The 20,114-nt window shown below is 47.6% G+C and overlaps 1 protein-coding gene across 1 annotated transcript in view; it reads right to left on the bottom strand.

Moving 5' to 3' along the window:
• MAN1C1 (mannosidase alpha class 1C member 1) overlaps nt 1-20,114 on the bottom strand; it is a 138,707-nt gene that overhangs the window by 82,654 nt on the left and 35,939 nt on the right. The window contains exon 2 of the mRNA XM_021095595.1: nt 190-286. Coding sequence (XP_020951254.1) covers nt 190-286 — 97 coding nt within the window. The remainder of the gene's footprint in view (nt 1-189; nt 287-20,114) is intronic.

Raw genomic sequence — 20,114 nt, 5'->3', positions numbered from 1 at the left:
GTGAGTGAGGTAAGCGAGGCCGTGGGTTTCCCCCAAACCTAGCAGGCTCACAGGCCTAGACGGTCCCAAAGGATGTCAGACGTGGAAGCCCCCAGGTCCGGGGAAATAGGGACACAGCTCAGGAGGCGAGAAGCCAAAAGTGAAATTCCGCCTGGCCCCCAGGGGCAGGGGTCTCCGGCGCCAGCTCACCGAACATGCTGCCCTCGTAGCCGTCTTTGGTGAGGGGCCGGAGCTCGTTTTTCCCCATCGCGTACCGCTTGTAGCTCTGCCAGGCGAACTGCATCATCTGCGAGAAAGAGCGAGAACAGAACCTGAGCGCTGATTCCAAACAGTGCAAACAGGCCGCCTGACCCTGCCCTTTGCAACAGGATTTGAAACCCCGTTATAAAAACAATTTTCTCCATTGAGACGTGGAGAGAGTCTACTTGCTCTCACCATGGCTGTGTTCACAGTTACAGCTGCCTGGAAGGCCGGTCTCCTCAGACAAGCCCATGCATCCAGCGTCTGCTGACAGATGCCTCAGAGAGGACGCAAAAGGCACGCAATACACTCTGGGCTGCTGTCAGTGCCTAAGTGAAAAGCTGCCTCTTCCATGAAGCCTTCTCTGACCTAAAGTGACCCTCCAAAGGGAAGGAAGGAAAACTCACCGAGTGATGCCAGTTAGACTCTAATAGAACACTGACCTGAGCTAGGGATGGTTCGCTCCATCTTGTAGCTAAGGGTAACTTACCCAGGGTCATCCAGTGCGTCAGTGAGAAAGCCGGGAATTGAACATGTGCCCTCTGGCCCCCACCCTTTAGGTCTGTCTCCCAAAGCCACCGCGTGAGTCTCCTGAACTCCTCCAACACTTGGCTTGACCTACCCTGGCTGTCCCAGGTCTCCTAGCGCCCCAGCTGGTCCCTGTTCGTTTTTGTTTCCATAGCCCTGAGCCACAAGCTCCTTGAAGACTGAAACGACACATTCCTTGCCTCAGTTTCCCCAAAGCACCCCACACAGGCTGTGGCAATGGAGACCTGTCTGCTTGGTCACCAGTGCATGCACGAGTTCTCACTACATTAAGGCACCTATGTCAGCCTCTCGGGCACATCACATAAGCACTGAACTGTACTGAGCACTGGAGGGAGGACTGCAAGGTGACAATCTGTTCCTAGTGCGGTTCCCTCCTCTCCCAAGGTCTCCCTTTCACCTTTGATGGCAGGCCCTTGACAGAGGACAGCACAGCAGGGCTCTGGGTGACCATGGGGCCCAGGGGGAGCCAGCCCAGGCAGTGAAGCCACAGTGGAGAGATGGATCAGTGGGAGGCAGCCTGATTTCGTGGACAGAACTCAGGCTCCGGGGCCAGGGAGGTCTGGGTTCTAGTCCTACCTCTGCTGCCATCTCTTTGACTTTGGCAAGTGATGAAACGTCTCCAAGCCTCAACTGCCTCACCTTTGAGATGTGAATAACAAGGTCTGCTTTGTCATAACCCTGAGAGGTGTCACTGAAAGAAAATAGCTGGAAATGCCCAGTTTTCAAGCGGACACAGCAAGTGACTGACAAACACTAGTCCCCTTCCCTCTTCAGCCTCTAGAAGCCCCACCAAGAGCTCCAAGCCTCATCCCTCCACCTCTCCTTTCATCCATCTTCTTAGTCCTCAGATGCTGGCCTGCATCAGAGTCAGCTGGAGAGCTTGCTGGAATAGACCACCGGGCCAATCCCTGGGCTTCTGATTCAACAGGTCTGGGGTGGGGCTGAGAATTCGCCTTTCTAATACGTCCCCACACGGCCCACGGGCTGCATCCGAGAACCACTGATCTATCACATGTGTTTATTTCTACCTCTCACCTCACTTGCAGACACTGTCCGGAAGCGAGACCCTTCTGCTCTTCTCCTTCCATCTCCTGGCTCACCTGCCTGCCTGAGCTCCCTCTTTCTGGACAGCGCCATCTGTGTTCTCCAGGCTCTGCACTCCTGGTGTCAAGGCCAGAAGCCACCTCTTCCAGGCCCATCTGGACAGTAACTGCCGCCGTGCTCACCGCCACGGCCCAAATGCATAGATCAGGAGGGCAGACCTGGCAGGCCTGTGGCCTGGGCTCTCCATGAAATGGCAGAATCATCTAGTACCATCTCTCCATTTCACAGATAATGAAGCTGAGGCTCAGAGCAGAAAGGGGTCAGGACAGGATAGCCAGCAGGGCTGGAATAGAGCTCTTTGAACTCCCAGGCCAGCAGACCCCATCCCCACGCTCGGCCTGATATGTGTCTTTCCATGAGAAGCACATGCAAATGTCATGGTAACGCATGCCAAGCCCTTGGCACAGGCTTTGCATCCTAGTTCCATTCCTCTGTTATTTTCTACTTATCTTGAATTGGCAATAAGAGAAACTAATTGCCGGGTATGAGCGCTTAAGTGAGCCTGGCCTCCTCCCTCAGTCTCTCCTATTTGGGGGCCCCTCGATTAAGTCAGTGTGAGGGGAGGTGGCTGGGCTGGGGAGCAGCAGGAGGCTGTTCAAACATAAATGGCATCAGGAAAGCAGGAGCAGAGGCCTGGAAGGGGAGGGCTGCACCCTGCCCTCAAACCCCTCCTGCTTAGAGAGAGCGAGCGAGAAGGGGGCATACAGGAGCAATTAAGAGAATCACAGGTGTCTACAGGTTCTCAAAGGTGCTGTTGCTGCAGGGACAGGGTAATGTTTGGAACATGGCCCATTCTCGAGTCACCCACATCAATGGAGGGGAATGAAGGCACAAATAATCCCTGTGTCACTTGGGGCAGGATTCAGAAGGCCATCGGAGCTGCTCTCTCACTCTCTCTCTCACTCACACACACACACACGTGCACAAAAGCATAAGCCCCTCAAAGGCTAGTCCTCATGTCTCCACCTCAGGTCACAAGCCCAGGTGTTGGATGAGCAGGGATAGGGAAAGGCAGTCCCTGCTTCTCTTCCTAACAGACCAGGTGTCACGTCCTGTGCGCAGCCGCAGTTTGGGCTGCAGTCATGGTGAGAGGGCTCCCCCAGCCCCCACCCTCTACTTCCCTGCCAACCGCTCGTCTTCCTTCAGATCCCAGCTGAAAGGGCACTTCCAGGTTTTTTTCCCCCAGCCAAGCCTAAGCCAGACCCCCAGCTCCTATCCTGCATTTCTGATGCTAAGTCCCACAGCAGCCTGCAGTTAAGCGGATACAACGCTTTGGTCACTGGCCCCTCCCCTGGTCACTGCTGCAGGCTCGGCAACTCCCCCGGGGACTGGCGCAGAATAGGGTCTCATTAAATATTTGCCTAATGAATGTAAGAAGAAACAGAAGCATTGGTTCAGGAGCTAACAAATGGCTGGGAGACTCATGTGTCAGACCACACATGTCACAGGTAAAATAGGTAAGGGGGGGGGGGCGCTGGTGCTCAGAAGAAGGCAAGCGTGTGTCTCAAGAGAAGCTTCATGGGCATGTGACATCCTGGGTGACAGGACAGGTAGGACTGTGAGGGGCAGAAGAAGAGGATGACTCACAGAAAGGCTGATCTCACTCTAGAACTGATGATATGTGTCTTGGGCAATCCCTGGACTTGGCTTCAGAGATGGACAGTCCGTGGTCCATGCTTAGGGGGTTCTAAGGCCTCAAATGTTACCAGGCCACCTCCTTGCCCATGCAAGTCCCTTAACAGAAAACTAAGTAATCTCTCATTGAACACCCCCCAGTGACGGGGTGCTCACTACCTTACCAGGCAGCTCATCTGATGGCGGAGTTTCACACGGTTCTTCCTTAATCAATCCAAATCTGCTTTCCCCATGGGCCCTGGGGAAGCCAGCCTGTTTGCTTCCACCACTGACCTTCATCCAGGGGAGCCAACTCTCAAGTCACGCAAGGCTGCCTCTTGGCTGGCCGAGTTCTGAATTCCCACTGTCACCCATTTGCTACGGTTGGCTTTTGGTGGCGAGCAAAAACCAAACTCTTCCCGGTTATATCTGGACCAGATCCTGTGGGTGTGGACTCACCATTTGTCCCTAATAATCCCCACCTCGTTGGAGCCTGCCTACCATTCTGTGCTGTCAGGATCTTTCTGGAATCAGATCTTATCATCTGGCGTGTGTGTGTCTGCCTGTTTTGGGTACTCTGCCTGCTTTGATGGGCCCGCCATCTGCGTCAGAAATATAACGTGGCTGGGCTGAGGGCAGAGTCAGGGAAGGAGCAGCAGGGCCCCTCTCCTGGCTCCGGCACTGCTCTGAGTGTCATCCGTCAGCAAGCCAGGAATTTGCCCATCAGCCCAAGCCCTATGTCTCCATTTTTGTAAACGAAGATATTCTGAAGGACGGGACCAAAATACAAAACACTCTGCCCCAGTACAGCTAGTACAGAGAAACCAGATTGCCTTTTTTGCAAAAAAAAAAAAAAAAAAAAAAAAAGGAAAGAAAAGAAAAGAAAAATCAGGGGTTAGTCTGGCATGATTTGTTCTTCGGGAATCTGTTTTGGCTATGAGGGCTCCTCATTTTTGGTTCTAAATACTTACAGATCACTAGCTCACAAACATATCCATCCCACAAGGATGGCTACAATCAAAATGGGGGACGATCACAAGTGCTGGCCTGGCTGCGGAGAAACTGGAACTCTCATCAACTGCTGGCAGAAAGGAAAACAGTGCAATTGCTCTGGAAAACAGTTTGGCATAAAACGTTCAACATGGAGTTGCCATGTGACCTGGTAATTCCACTCCTAGGTGCAGACCTGTACACAACCGAGTTAACATTTCTATCCCCAGAAAGGCTTTGCTTGCAAGTCTGGCTGGCGTCTGGGAACTTAGGTTTAGGGAGCGTTCCAGCATTCTCTGACGGGTAAGGGTGCTTCGGGTACTGATACTCTACAAACAGTGTGGCATAGGCTGAACCTCTGCTTTTGCTGGGTGAGTTTGGAATTTTGGTACAGGTTGGGTAGAGGGTACTCATGCGACCAGCCTCCACTAAAAATCTTGGCCCTGAGTCTTTAACGAGCTTCCCTGGTGGACGGTGTCTCACTCGTGTTGTCACAACTTAGTGCTGGAGGGATGAAGTGTGTTCTGGGTGACCCCACCCGGAGAGGACTCCTGGAAGCTGGGGCTGGTTTCCTCTGGGCTTCTCTGTGTGCATTTCCCCTTTGCTGATTCTCTTTGTGTCCTTTCACTGCAGTAAATCACAGCCGAGAGTAGGACTATGTGTCAAGCCCTGTGAGCCCTCCTAGTGACTCGCCGAACCTGGCGGTGGTAGTGGGGACCTGACATACACCCTAGGGAATTAAAAACCTAGGCCAACACAAAAAGTTGTGCACAAGTGTGCACAGCAGCACCATTTGTAAAGCCAAAAAGGTGGAAACAACCCAAATGTCCTCTGACTGATGAATGAGTCAATAAAATGTGTAAATACAGAAAATAAAATCATGGACATGGAGAAGAGACTTGTGGTGGCCAAGGGGCGGGGATGGATTGGGAATTGGGGGTTAATTGATGCAAACGATCGCCTTTGGAGTGGATAAGCAATGAGATCCTGCTCTGTAGCACTGGGAACTATGTCTGGTCACTTATGATGGAGCATGACAATGTGAGAAAATAGAATGTGTACATGTATGTGTGACTGGGTCACCATGCTGTGAAGTAGAAAATTGACAGAACACTGTAAACCAGCTATAATGGAAAAAATAAAAATCATTACAAAAAAATAAATAAGTAAATAAATAAAAAAATAAAATGTGTAAATAGATGCAATGGAGTATTACTGAGCCCTAAAAAGGAACACAGTGCTAATACACGCTACAGCATGGATGAACCTTGAAAATACTGTGTTCAGTGAAAGAAGCCAGACACAAAAGGCCACACGGCTTGTGATGCCATCTCTATGAAATGTCCGGAATAGGCACATCTCTAGAGACAGAAAGTAGATTAGAAATCACCAGAGGCAGGGGAAAAAGACGGGAGAATAACTGCTAATGGATATGATGGGGCCTTTTTAGGGTGATGAAAATGTTCTAAAATTGACAGTTGCCTGTACAACTCTGGGAATATACCCCAAACCACTGGATTTTACACTTTAAAATGGTGCATTTTATATGTAAATTATAACTCAATAACACTGTTATTAATGTATAATTTAAAAAACTATTAATGGGGACAAACAGCTATCATATTGTCATTTGCTATGACACACTGAGAAGGACACACCATCATTTTCGTGGTGCCAAAAAATGTGCTCCTGAACAGGATCACGAGAAAAAAAATCAGACAAACCTAAACTGAGGTGCAACCTACAACAGAAGTGGCCTTCACTCTTCAAAAACATGAAGGGTGAAAGAAAAGGAGAGACTGAGGAACTGTTCCAGACGGATGGAGACTAAAGAGACAGGAACTAAATGCAATACATAATCTCAGATGTGCTCCTGCAGTGGAAATAACAACAATTACTATTACTATTTTTATTACGACTACTACTGTAAAGGACAATGATCAAGATAACTGACAAAATGTGAATGGGGTACAGGGATCAGAGAGCAGTGCGGTATCAGCGTTAACTTTCTGGTTTTACTGTGTTTATGTAGAAAAGCAGAACCACCTTTTGGAAATACACAATGCAGTATTTAGGGGTGAGGAGAATTATGCTCCTTGTGTGTGTGTGAGGGGGAGGGAGAGAGAGAGAGAAAGAGAAGGACGGAGGGAAGGAGGGAGAGAGAGAGAGAACAGAAATGGGTAAAATGCTAGCATTTGAGGAATCTGGGTGAAAGGTAAATGTGAAATCTTTGAAATTTTTTTGGCCATGCCTGTGGCATGCAGAAGTCCCTGGGCCAGGGATCAAACCCAAGCCACAGCAGTGACAACACCCTGTCCTTAACCTGCTGGGCCCCCAAGGAACTCCATGTAATAGTTTTTGCAATTTTTCTACAAGTCTGAAATTCTTTTTTTAAAAAATTAGGGAACTCTGCTGGAGGTTGATGTCATTTTTGCCCAAATTGACACATTACAGGATTCTGCTTTCCTCTACTTTTATAAATTAGGACAGAATGTGTTTGTTGCCAGTCTCCTGTGGCTCCTCCCACCCCTCACCTCCTCAGAAGCCCTTCAGGGCTTTTGGGTCCCCCTCACCAAGCCTGCCCCACCCATGCTGGTCAGAAGGTGAAGCAAATGAGGAACTAGCAATTTTGGTTTCTTCTTTTTTTTTTTTTTTTTTGTCTTTTTGTCTTTTGTTGTTGTTGTTGTTGTTGCTATTTCTTGGGCCGCTCCTGCAGCATATGGAGGGTCCCAGGCTAGGGGTCCAATCGGAGCTGTAGCCACCGGCCTACGCCAGAGCCACAGCAACGCGGGATCCGAGCCACGTCTGCAACCTGCACCACAGCTCACGGCAACGCCGGATCGTTAACCCACTGAGCAAGGGCAGGGACCGAACCCGCAACCTCATTGTTCCTAGTCGGATTCGTTAACCACTGTGCCACGACGGGAACTCCGGTTTCTTCTTTTATAATCATATTACCATGTTCAAATGAAGTGCCTGTCCTTACTCTCTTCTTCCTGCTCCAAAAATGAACCACAAGGCACCTTCTACGGTTCTAAGCATCTTCTAGAAGTCCCAGCTCAATTTGGGCTTCAGTCCCCCCCCCATGCCCTTTTCTCCCACCTCTGTGTCACTCCTTTCACTTGAGTGCAGTTCTGGGCCCCCTACTTCCCTCTTATGCCTTCATTCTTTCTAATAGTTATAAAAATAAGGTTAATCTATCTACCTACCTACCTATCTTAATGTATATAATGTATATGCATTAAAATGTATATGTGTATTTAATGTATATTATGTATATAAATTGCAGAAAAGCAGACAGAAAGAAAATAATCATCCATCATTCAAATAGTATAATCACTGTTCCCACTCTGGTGTCTTTCTTCCTTCCTTCCTTTCTCCCTCCCTCCCCCACCCCTTTCTTTTCTTTCTTTCTGCCACACCTATGGCACATGGAAGTTCTCAAGCCAGGGACTGGATCCACACCACAGCAGTGACCCGAGCCACAGCAGTGACAATGCCAGGTCCTTAACCACTAGGCCACTAGGGAACTCTTTTGCTATCTTTCTTTCCACTCTTTTTCTTCTTTTTTTTTTTTTTTTTAGGATCTTTCCATTTTATTGGGTGTAGATTATACTTCAGTGAGATTTTTTTTTCATTTTATTAATGAAATGACTTTATTTTTTTAATAGTTATTTCCCCAGTACAATTTTTTTCTCCTGTACAGCATGGTGACCCAGTTACGCCTACATGTACACATTCTTTATTCGCACATTATTATGCTCCATCATAAGTGACCAGACATAGTTCCCAGTGCTACACAGCTGGATCTCATTGCTAATCCATTCCAAAGGCAAGAGTTTGTATCTATTAACCCCAAGCTCCCCAACCACCCCACTCCCTCCCCCACCCCCTCGGCAACCACAAGTCTATTCTGCAAGTCCATGATTTTCTTTTCTGTGGAAAGGTTCATTTGTGCCTTCTATTAGACTCCAGATATAAGTGATATCGTATCTTTCCACCCTTTTTCATTCAACTTTTCTTCTTCCAGTGGTGATGACATAAACATTTTCCATTTTTATTACAAAGGCTTTGTAAACATCATGTTTGAGGGCCATATAATAGCCTGGCAAGTAAGTTCAGCATCATTTACTTAACTTTCCTCCCATATAATTGGATGTGCCAGGGATTTCTACTTTGGGGCTACTGTAAATAAGAACATAACGGACATGTTTGCGAACACTCCTTTTTCTATATTTCAGGTAAGTTCCTTAAGCCAGATACCTCTAAGAAATTGCTAGGAAAAAAATTAAAAGTTACTAACAGGAGTTCCTGTTGTAGCTCAGCAGTAGCAAATGTGACTAGTATCCATGAAGTTGTGGGTTGATCCCTAGCCTCCCTCAGTGGGTTAAGGATCTGGCATTGCCATGAGCTGTGGTATAGGTTGCAGACATAGTCAGATCCCGCACGGCTGTGGCTGTGGCGTAGGCCGGCAGCTGCAGCTCTGATTGAACCCCTAGCCTGGAAACTTCCACAGGCCACGGGTGCAGCCCTAAAAAGAAAGACCAAAAAAAAAAAAAAAAATTACTAATAAATCTGTTCCCTTTTAAAGATTAAACCCAGACAGCTTATTTTGCCCACCACTGTGCAAAACGTGGTAAATAGGAAAATATCTAAAATTTTATGACAACACATAAAGTAGTTTACTTGGGAAGACAAACCTAACAGCATGAATGATCATTACTCGTATTTGTGCAGCTCTTTGCACACTTTCTCTCCTCTGATCAAGCAGTTCAATGCGCTTGACATGTAGGTATTGATCCCAATTAAAAATAATCACGCAAGGGCTAAAGTATGAGATGTGAAGTATGAAACATATTTAAAATTATGCTTCCAAATGTTTAGTGATATGAACTAAATATCACTATACATAGAGAGATACAAAAATGCTCATTACATAATGTTGATTAGAAAACCAGGATACCAAATTATATAGTGTGAAAATCACTGAACTACTTATGAGTGTTTTAAAGGGAAAAAAGAGACTGGAAGGAAATATCCAAAAACGCTAACGATGGTTATGTCAGATAGGGAGAAGTTTAATGCTTACTTTTTCCTTCTTATTGACCTGTATTTTCTATAATGAATCTCTAGAAATGTTTGTAAGGTGAAAATGAAAGACTGATAAACTGCAAAACATAAGGAAGAAAGGACGTGGTGCTACTCCTGAGTCAAAAGGGAGTGTGCGGGTGGTTGGCCGTGGGTGGCTGGGAGGGAGTGGGTTTTGATAGACGAGAGGCCTTTAGAGCTGGGAGTCAGAGAGGAGGCCAACCAGCAAGGGAAACAACACAAATAGAAGCAGAGAGCCGGAGTCTCAGAGTCAAGTAGGATTTAGTGCCAGAGACACTATCTATTCCCAAAGCCACATTATACAAGAACTGTGTGAGACCAGACAGGGGAAATGACTTGCCATCGCCTGGGTGAAGACGTTAACAGCATAGGAATGGTTGTGCTTCCAAAACCACGGCCCGGGACAGTGAAGCAGCTGACGGGAGCAGGGGCAGCCTCAGCTATGACAAAAGGAATCTGGGACAGACTCAAGAGTGTGGCTGTAAGAATCATGAGACGCAAGAACTAAATGCTTCTGCCCCCTGGGTTCTAGAAACACACACAGGCAGTCACCAGTTGTGTGTGTGTGTGTACGCATGCCTGTCCATGCTAGAGACAGATGGAGCTCTGAAAGGTCTCTGGAAGCCCCTCCCTTCCGGGAGTCTATGATTTATAGGTTCAAAGAACACCTAACAATAGACCACAAAGCCTTCCTTCCGCTGTGTTCTGCAGAGGCAGGAAGCAAAGCTCCAGTGACAGAGAGACAGGAAAAGCAGTCAGAGCCTAATCCTAAGACACCTCTTCAGTTCTTTCTCAAACAAAAGCTGCTCTTTGTCCACCTGAACAAATTACAATGGCATGAAATCTTTTTTTTTTTTTTTTTTTTTTTATCTTTTTGCCTTTTCTAGGGCCGCTCCCGCGGCATACGGAGGTTCCCAGGCTAGGGGTCTAATCGGAGCTGTAGCTGCCAGCCTACGCCAGAGCCACAGCAACGTGGGATCCGAGCCACGTCTGCGACCTACACCACAGCTCACAGAAATGCCAGATCCTTAACCCACTGAGCAAGGCCAGGGATCGAACCCGCACCTCATGGTTCCTAGTCGGATTTGTTAACCACTGTGCCATGACGGGAACTCCTGGCATGAAATCTTACAATGAAAAATATTTACTAGTTTGAGGCAGACATTACCTTTTTTTTTTTTTGACCATGTTCTTCCACCTGTCTCAGAGCTCTAGAATCCTCTCCTGCAGAAAAGTGACTAGAGCCCACCTTGTCACCCAGGCACAGATGCTGTCCCCAGGCCAAGGAGCCCCCGAACGATGGAACAAGAGAAAGAGGATACATTCGAGGAGAGAAGGAAGCGGGAATACCTGCAGCCTGCCTGGAGAATGGAAAGCTAATAGAAAGTTTGCCTTGGAAAGTTCTTGGGCAGAAACTGGGGGGGGGGGGCGGGCAGGAGTGAACGCTCAAACAGTGAGCCATTCTCCCCTTTTTAAAATAAAACACGCCCACAGACAGGATCAGGTCTGGCAGTAATCCAGGACCACAGTTGCAACATCTCGAAGCTGCCAAGAAGGGAAACGGATTTTCCAGTCATTAAAGACAAGTGCTCACACCGTGACTCGCAGCCTGACCGACATCTCCCAGCAGCCACACCTGGCCCACCTGCAGGGGCTGAGCAGGAAAGGACATGGTCTCTAATGGTCCCCAGATCTGAGGACCACACAGATAAAGAGGTTAGAATGTTGTGCTGACTTTTTCCCCCTTCACTTTCAGCACAGTCCAGGGAAACAACTTGGTACCTAAAAACCATCCATGTTAGATTTCTCAATTCACCCCCATCTATGGGTGCCCCCACAAAACGCTCCGTCTGGCCATGGCTGATGAGACATCTGTGAATACACATAACCCCTGGTCTATAGTTCAGAAACCGGATGCAGGATGGGGTTTGGTTGTGCTGAGGGGTAGAGGGGTGGGTGGGGAGCAGACCAGGAGGTGCTACCTCCAGCCCTTTCACTTTTGGGTTTGCTTGAGTGATTGAAGGGCAGATGTAGGAAGTGAAAATGTGACATGACTTCCTACCTATCTGAGGTCCAGGCAACTCTCCCACATCTTGCCATGGGATTCAGACGTGAGCGTCTCAGAAATTTCATGCTGTCTGTAGCTGTTCTAAGGCACCATGGCTGAGAGTGTGGGCTCTGGAGGTAGGCAGACCCTTGCTATTCAAAGTGTGGTCCAGGGGCCAGCAGCTGGCATACCCAGGGAGCGTGTTAAGACTGCAGCATCCTGGACCCCAACCCAGACCTGCTGAATCAGAGCCAGAACTTTTTTTTTTTGGGGGGGGGTCTTTTTAGGGCTGCACCCATGGCCTGTGGAAGCTTCCAGGCTAGGGGTTTAATTGGAGCTGCAGCTGCTGGCCTACGCCACAGCCTCAGCAACACAGGATCCAAGCCATGTGTGCGACCTACACCACAGCTCACGGCAACGCCAGATCCTTAACCCACTGAGGGAGGCCAGGGATCGAACCCGCATCCTCATGGATACTAGTTAGGTTCATTACCATTGAGCCACGACAGGAACTCCAAAGTCAGCAATTTAACAAGCTCTCCAGGTGATCAAAATGCACATTAAAGTGTGAGAAGGTGCTATAGGGCTCAAATGCCTACTGACTGTGTGGCTTTGAATGAATGACTTAACCTCTCTATTTCCTCATCTGTAAAAGGACAGGAGTATTTAATCCTTAGAACAACTGGAACAACATGTAGAGTGCTTAACACAGCAGCTGGTCCATAATATTTGCCCAGCAAAAAAGCAGCCATAGGATTATTGCTACCTTATTAATTTACTTACTAAGTATCTCTCTCCATCCATCTCTCTGTGCACCACGACTCTATCCATCTCACTCCCATCTCTCCACAGGACTCCTGCCACAGCCTTCTACCTGGCCGTGAGGAGTGCTCTCTGGCCTCCTACACTTAAACACTTTAATCAGGAATAAAGATCAAACTCAATGCAGCCCATCAAGCCTTGGAGAATCCCAGCCACTCATGCCTCCAGCCTCAGCTTATCCTCCCCACCTCTGCTCAGCCATACTTAGCTTTCTTTCTCAGTCCCTCAAGGAAGCATGCCTTCTCCTGCCACAGGGCCTTTGCACATAACAGTCCTTCTCCTTGAACCACTCCTCCCTCCACTTTTTGCCTGGTAAATTCCACTCATCTTTCAGATCTCAGCTTAGGTGCCGTGTCCTAAGGAAGCCTGACCTTTTGGATCACGTTGAATCCCCCTATTACAGAGAGTTATTAAGGTCAGAATTTTATATTCATTGTATGATTGGTTAATTAGTATCTACTTCCCCCCACACACACCAGAAAGGAGGCTCCATTTGCTCCCTACTGCTCCCCAGCACCTAGCAGAGTGCCCAGCACAAGGGTATGTTGATAAATATCTAAGGATGGGGACAACACAGGGGGAGCTCCCTGGGCTGCTCATGTCGTGGGGACTACGGGGAAATGAGGACGGAAAGGACAGAAACACTTACTGCCCAGTGGCTTTGCCGCAACAGGGGTTTACAAAGGTCCAACATGGGAGCAGCTCCAACTGTGAGGCCGCAAGAGGAAGAAAGAATGTGTGAGACACTTTCCCACGGGACACTTTTATGATCTTGGTGCAGCATCTGCAGGTAGACAAAAGCTGATGGAGAGGGTCACAAGCAAATCTGAGCTCTGCCACTGCACTGAGGTTGGTTCGCTGCAAAGTGAAGGGTGCCCCCAACTCCCAATACACACTCTATTCTATCAAAGACTGGGCTTGGGGGTGGAGGCAGGGAGATGGGGAGTTAGGGAGCTGGGGACAAAGATGAATGCTCGTAGGGAAGACTCCAGAGCTTCTATGAGTGAAATTCCAAGGGGAAAGGGTTTGACAAGGCCATTTTGAAGAAACTGAGTATAAACACTGCCTTTGTGCAGGTAGCTCCACCATTTCCGAAGTGCTTTGCCCTCCTGATTTGAGCCTATGGTCCCGTGAGTGAGGCAGAGGTGGGGTGGGGTGGGGGTGGGGTGTCATCAGCACCTCCTTTTTACAGAAGAAACTGCATTTCCATATACATACATTTATGGAACATAAAGTGTGTGCCAAGTACAATGATAAGAGCTTTTACAGGTACTGGCCTGCACAGTTTTCATTACAGCTCAAGGAGGAGGTAATACATAGTAGTTAAGAGCCTGGCTTTGGAGCCCAGCTCTCCCCAGCTGTGTGTCCTTAAACAAGACACTTAACCTCTCTGTGCCTTGATTATCTTATTTGTTTAAAAATAATGATACTGATATTGTACGCTTATCCAGTGTTTTTCAGGAATCATCAGTGCTTTACGTATATATTAACTCTTTAATCTTCTCATTAATTTTATAAGATTAATATATCATTACAACCATTCTCCTATTGAGAAACTAAGGCACATGCCCAAGTATCACAGCAAGTAAGTGGCAGAGCCAGGATTTGAACCCAGGCAGTCTATGCTCTTGGTCACAATACTCTATGCTTCTCACAGACTGGAGCAATTACCATGCCTGCCGCTGATGGGGCTGTAAGGATTATAGCCGTCCCTTGGTATCAGAGGGGGATTGGTTCCAGCACCTGCTGTGGATACCTGAATCCATGGATGCTCAAATCCCTTACATAAAATGGCTTTGTACAGTCGGTCCTCCTCATCCTCAGGTTCTGCTCCACGGATTCGCCAACCTTAGATGAATTTCAGCTGGTTGAGTCCATGGATGTGGAACCCACAGACAGGGAGGGTGACTGGAAGCACAATACAAGGCATTCAGCACACAGAAAACTCTGTGGTCAGTGTTAGCACTTGTGGCGGCTGCCCTGGGTTTCACACTTTGGAAAGAGCAGCACCATCCGCCTGAAACCTCAGAGACCTCTGGAGTCTCCTTCTACCCCACGCCTCACATTCTCTCTCCAGCGAGTCTGTCGACATCTCTGGTTCACCTCTTTCCTTGCCCCTCCCAGTCCACCACGGTCCCTGAACCTCAGCATGGTCTCCCTGCTTCCTCCCTTGCCTCCCCTACCCCCGCAAACCCCACACCCAGATCCTTTCTCTATACGACCACCAGAGCAAGCCCTTTAAAAATGCAAGCTGTGAAAGAGCCTCCAAAAAAGTGTAAGAGCCTCTGAGAGCCTCCTAAGACACCACGCCTGAAAAGGCTGCCTCTGACCTCTCCCCAGACTCCCTTCCACCCTCCTCGCTTCAGGACAGCACTTCAAACACGCACAGCGCTTTCCCACCTAGGGTCGGCCGAATAATGGTCCCTAAAGGCGCTCACATCCTAATCACTGGAATTTGGGGCATGTATGGTAAAATGCACCTAAAGTTTCAGACGAATTAAGATTGCTAATCAGCTGACCTTGAGATGGGGACAGTAGCTTGGGTTATCCAGGTGAACCCAATGTAACTACAAGGCCCCTTAGAAAGAGGGAGGCAGAAGAGTCAAAACCATGAGATGGCCATTGGTGTCTTGGCCATTGGTGTCTTGAAGACGGAAGAAAGGGCCATAAGCCAAGGAATACAGGCAGCCTGCGGAAGCTGGAAAAGGCCAGGGAATGGATTGTCCCCTAGAGGCTCCAGAAAGGAATGCAGCCTGACTAACACGCAAATGCAACCTGGCCAAATCAACAATGCAGCCTTGATTTTAGCCCAGGAAGACCCGTTTCACACTTTGGATCTCCAGAACCATAAAATAAATTTGTTTTAAGTCACTGAGTTTGAGTGATTTGTAACTACAGTAATAGGGACCTAATATACTACTTCAGGGCCTTAGCACCTCCCAATGAAAAACTCAGTAAACAAAACCCACCAGATCTCCAATGCACTTCTTAAAAACTTTTTTCTTTCTTTCTTTTTTTTTTTTTTTTTTTTTGTCTTTTTAGGGCTGCACCCAGGGCATATGGATGTTCCCAGGCTAGGGGTCGAATTAGAGCTACAGCTGCCGGCCTACACCACAGCTCATGGCAACGCCAGATCCTTAACCCACTGAGTCAGGCCAGGGATGGAACACGCCGTCTCATGGTTCCTAGTCGGATTCGTTTCCACTGTGTCAAGACGGGAAGTCCTCTAATGCATTTTCCATTCCACCATAGCTCTTATACTACATAAGAAATTCTGATATTCTAAGGGCATAGGTGCCAGCATTCTAGAATTCGTTGTTCTACAGCCCCCAGCCATCCATCGATGACAACACTTAAGACTTGTACAGGATAATAATGTACTCATGTCTGTCTTCCCTGCCCTCGAACTCTGTGACTTACTTGCCAATGCTTCCCAAAGCCCTAGCATGAGGCTGGCCCAACAGAGGAAGTCAACATAGCACATTAATAATCATAAGGGCCACATGTGTTGCCTCTATTTCCAGGGAGAGAACTTAGCCTGGGCTCAGCCCTTCAGAAGCACTTCATCCTCCACCAACCCTGCAAGGTGGTTACTATTATCATCTCTACTTCACAGGATGAAGCAGTTGAGTCCTGGAGGGTTAAGGACACAGAACAAACAGTGGCAGAGCAGGCAATGGATGCAAGAGGACGGCTTAGGAGGCTACATGCTGAACCACGACAGCACACTGCCTCCCACTCAACAACCCTCCGAGAAAAGACTGCTGTCTCCTTTTCCCAACACTTGGGGCCAGGCAGCTGGCCACCAGGTCTGACTGATTCAAGAGACTGTGTCCCTTCCACCTCATGAGGCTGCTCTTCTCTCTAATAAATGGATGGACAAGACATCAACCCAGCACCTCCGTGCAGCATGTGGCACACTCAACCAAAACGAGGATGGGCTGCTGTTGAGTGCCTAGGCCGCATGGCCTGTCCTGAGGTCTCCTTCTTTTAGAAAACAAGAATCTTCCAAATTTCCAAAAAAAAAAAAAAACTTCCCATCATGGCTCAGCGGTTAACGAGCCCAACCAGCCTCCATGAGGAGGTGGGTTCGATCCCTGGCCTTGCTCAGTGGGTTAAGGATAAGCTGCCGTGAGCTGGGGTGTAGGTTGCAGATGCAGCTTGGATCCCTGCGTTGCTCTGTTTGTGGTATAGGCCAGCAGCTGCAACTCTGATTGGACCCCTAGCCTGGGAACCTCCATATGCTATAGATGTGGCCCTAAAAAAGGCAAAAAGGCAAAAAGGCAAAAAAAAAAAAAAAAAATCTTCCAAATGTCCACCACTGAAGGCTTGATCTGCTGAACTGCTTTAAATCTGCCTCAGCAGAGGCTGGGGCCTCTGGAAGTACAAAAGAGTCATAACCACTTCTTTTGCCTAAATGTTAAGATTTAAAAAAGAAAAAGAAAGAAAGAAAGAAGGAAGGAAGGGAGGGAGGAAGGAAGGAAGGAAGGAAGGAAAGAAAGAAAGAAAGAAAGAAAGAAAAAGAAAAGAACAAACAGGTTTATGTGAAAACAAGGAAAATACCAAAGTGAGTGGTAGGGAGCTCTTGACTGGAGCGTAGAGAGAAGTAATCTCTGTTGCCAGGTTTCCTAGGGAGTAATGCAATTGAAAACTGGAAGATCAGCCTTGATAACTGCTTTCTAAAGGCTTTTAGTGGCATCTCTGTGACAGCAAGGGGCCTAGGTGACCTGTTTCAGGACTTTGGGGTTCCCAAAGGAGGCCCTCAGCCGAGAATGAGAACAAAAAGCTCCAGGAAGGCAGGGGTCTTGTTTTCTAGTCAGTATTGCCACCTCTCGAGGACCCAGCTTTGGGTACAGAATCCTTGGAACCCCATCTCTAACTCATGCATGTAGAACCAGGTGAAACTGTCTACATTTTCTGGTGGTTCTCCTTGGAGCCAAAAAAGGATCAGTACTATTTTCCTCAGAGATACCATTCCTGGATTCAAGAAGCCTGAGAACCACTGCAGATTCCTGGGCAGTGAGGGGTCTTGTTTCTTGCCCAGCAGTCATGTCAATCAAGGCTTGGGAGAATGAGCTAGTATTTACTGAGCACCTCCATGGACCAGCCTCTGTGCCAGACGTTACCATACACTTTATCTCATTTAATTCACTGCTGCTACTCTAGGAGGCAGGTATTATACCCACTTTATAGATAAGAAAACGAAGGCTCAGAGAGGTTCAGTAGTTCTTCCAAGGGCACACAGCCAATAAGTGGCGGGGTCTGGATTCAAACCTAGGTCTGACTCCAACCTTTGCCTCTTCCTTTCCTTTTCTCAACCTCCCCTCACCTGACATCCATTTTAAAAAATGTGTATTGAGCACCTACTATGTCCCCACGTTCTGGTACCTGTAGCAGCAAACAAGACAGGCAAGGTTCCTGCCTTCACGGCACGTATACCCTAGAGTGGGGGAGATGGACAATAAGAAGGAAACAAATAAGCAGGGTAATTTTGATACTGATAAGCACTACGAAGAAAAATCAAGCCAGGTAAATGGGGAGAGGATGACTGAGCAGGTGGAGGTGGCTGAGGAAGGCCTCCAAGAGGATTTAATTGAGCTGAGATCTTAATTAGGATCTTTTTTAAAAAGCTCCTTCTGTGTTTCCCACATGTAGCCTGAGAGATGCATTTGACTTTTGTCTTTATTCCTCCCAGGCCCCCATCAGCAGAGATTGCAAAGTACATATTTTCTTTTCTTTTTTTTTTTGGCTAGAAAGGCTTGCAAAACCCACTGATAAGGTTACCCGTTCACACCAGGAGAGAGGATTTCAAAGCAGTGAACAGACCTGCTCAGCCTTACAAACACCATATAAAACGACTTGGGTCCTGGAGCTCATTCATCCTACGGATCCAAGGAGCTGCCACCCCATAAACACTCCTCGGGTTTGCATTAATCAGGCAGCTCAACGTAGGTTTTCTTTTCATTTTTCTAGGTCTGTGATGATGGATGATGTGCAGTGGCACTTCTGGATTAATAATAAGGAGCTGGTGGTGTTTTCTCACTCCTACGAGACTAAATTTCATGGGACATTTAGGACATCTTCCTCGACAGGGCTGAGCCGAAGCTCTGTGTTCTTGAAAGGATTATTGCAGCCCTATTACAAAGATAACCTAACCACACGGGAGAGAGTAAAACATCAAGCCATTTGATTTCAAAACCCTGAAACAGAATACCAAAGAATAATTAACTATGGAAACCCAAAAGCTCTAATCTTGATGAACTGATGGGACAGACTAGGAGAGAGAGAAAACACAGATCTTCGAGGCTCACAGGCTTCTGAATTGTTTGAATGATCAGAATCAAAGCTCACGCAGGCCTTCAGTGGGCTTGATACTGAGCCTTCTCCTCCCACCTCGCTCACATCCACACACCCCACTCCCAAGTCACTGAATGCACCTGTCCCAGCTCTGCTGCTCTGGCTTCTAATAAGAACAGAATTGTCTCCTCCTCAGCTGGCTGCCTGGTCCAGATCTGGGCTTCCTGCTGGGGCCTGTAAACTTGCCGCAGGATGGAGCCAGCTCCTGCCGAGCCGGCAAAACAGACCCTTTCACGGAAGGGAGACAGATGGACTGACGGCCGGTGACAGGTGATTCGATAAAACCTTCACAAAATTCCTCTTCCCTGTATTTGCTTTTGAGGTGCAACTATAGGTGATGGTGGTTCACGGGGGCTCTTTCATAAATCTCAAAGACAGACCGTTTCAGACACTGCCTGCAAAAGAAAGGCCTTGGTGAGATTTCTGTCACCGACAGCCGTATATTCTGTTTAAAGGAGAAAACCACCGTATTTTCCCAATTTTGAACACAGTGGCTGAAAAAAAATTGCATGAAAGGATCTCAGTTTAGCTGGCAGGGGTGGGGGTGGGATGAGGGTGGGGGCCAGGGTGAGGGTCTTCTCCTGCTGCTGTTAATAAAATCACACCCCATCTTGGGTGCCTTTTCTAAGGAGGGCAGCTTCTACTCAACCTGCTGACCCAAGAAGCTGCTCTTTTTGTCTTTCTTTTTCTGGACAAGAAGAGGAAGAAATTCTTCTTTCACCATGGACCTGGTGTTCCATTCATGGACCTGAGAAAAATGTGATAACCTTCAGTCCCAGATCTGACTCCAGGCCTGGCTGGTACCACTTAAAATGAATCAAAGAGATGAGCCTCATTAGCTGGAATTCAACGGCCCCCCTCTTGGATGGGAAGTCGCTGAGTGAGAGAGTTACATTCAAGGGTGATGAAAGGGGGTCAAGGATGGAAATGATGCAAAAGGGAAAATGTATATGCACAGAGTTTCCTGCGTGATTAGCTACGGCTATTTAAACCATTACAAGTTTAAACCCTCTTGAGGTCAGGGAAAGAACCAGTGGAAAAATCAGAGGCAGATTCCTTCTTTTCCTAGGATAAACCCAGCACAATTTTAAAATGCAAAGCATCTCTAAACAGCTATTTGATTAGGGTTTTTTTTTCCAACTAGGCTATGATAATTAGCAAATGCCTGGGAGATGAGATTTAAATATGCCAATCAGTCCATCTCAAGAGTTTAGCAGGAACAATGTGGAATGTAATTATCTTTAAGTGATAACCACTTTGGTGGGGTTACAGCCTTAACTAG

This window comes from Sus scrofa, chromosome 6, assembly GCF_000003025.6.
Source record: "Sus scrofa isolate TJ Tabasco breed Duroc chromosome 6, Sscrofa11.1, whole genome shotgun sequence".
Lineage (NCBI taxonomy): Eukaryota > Metazoa > Chordata > Mammalia > Artiodactyla > Suidae > Sus > Sus scrofa.
This window is presented reverse-complemented; position numbering and strand designations above follow the sequence as displayed.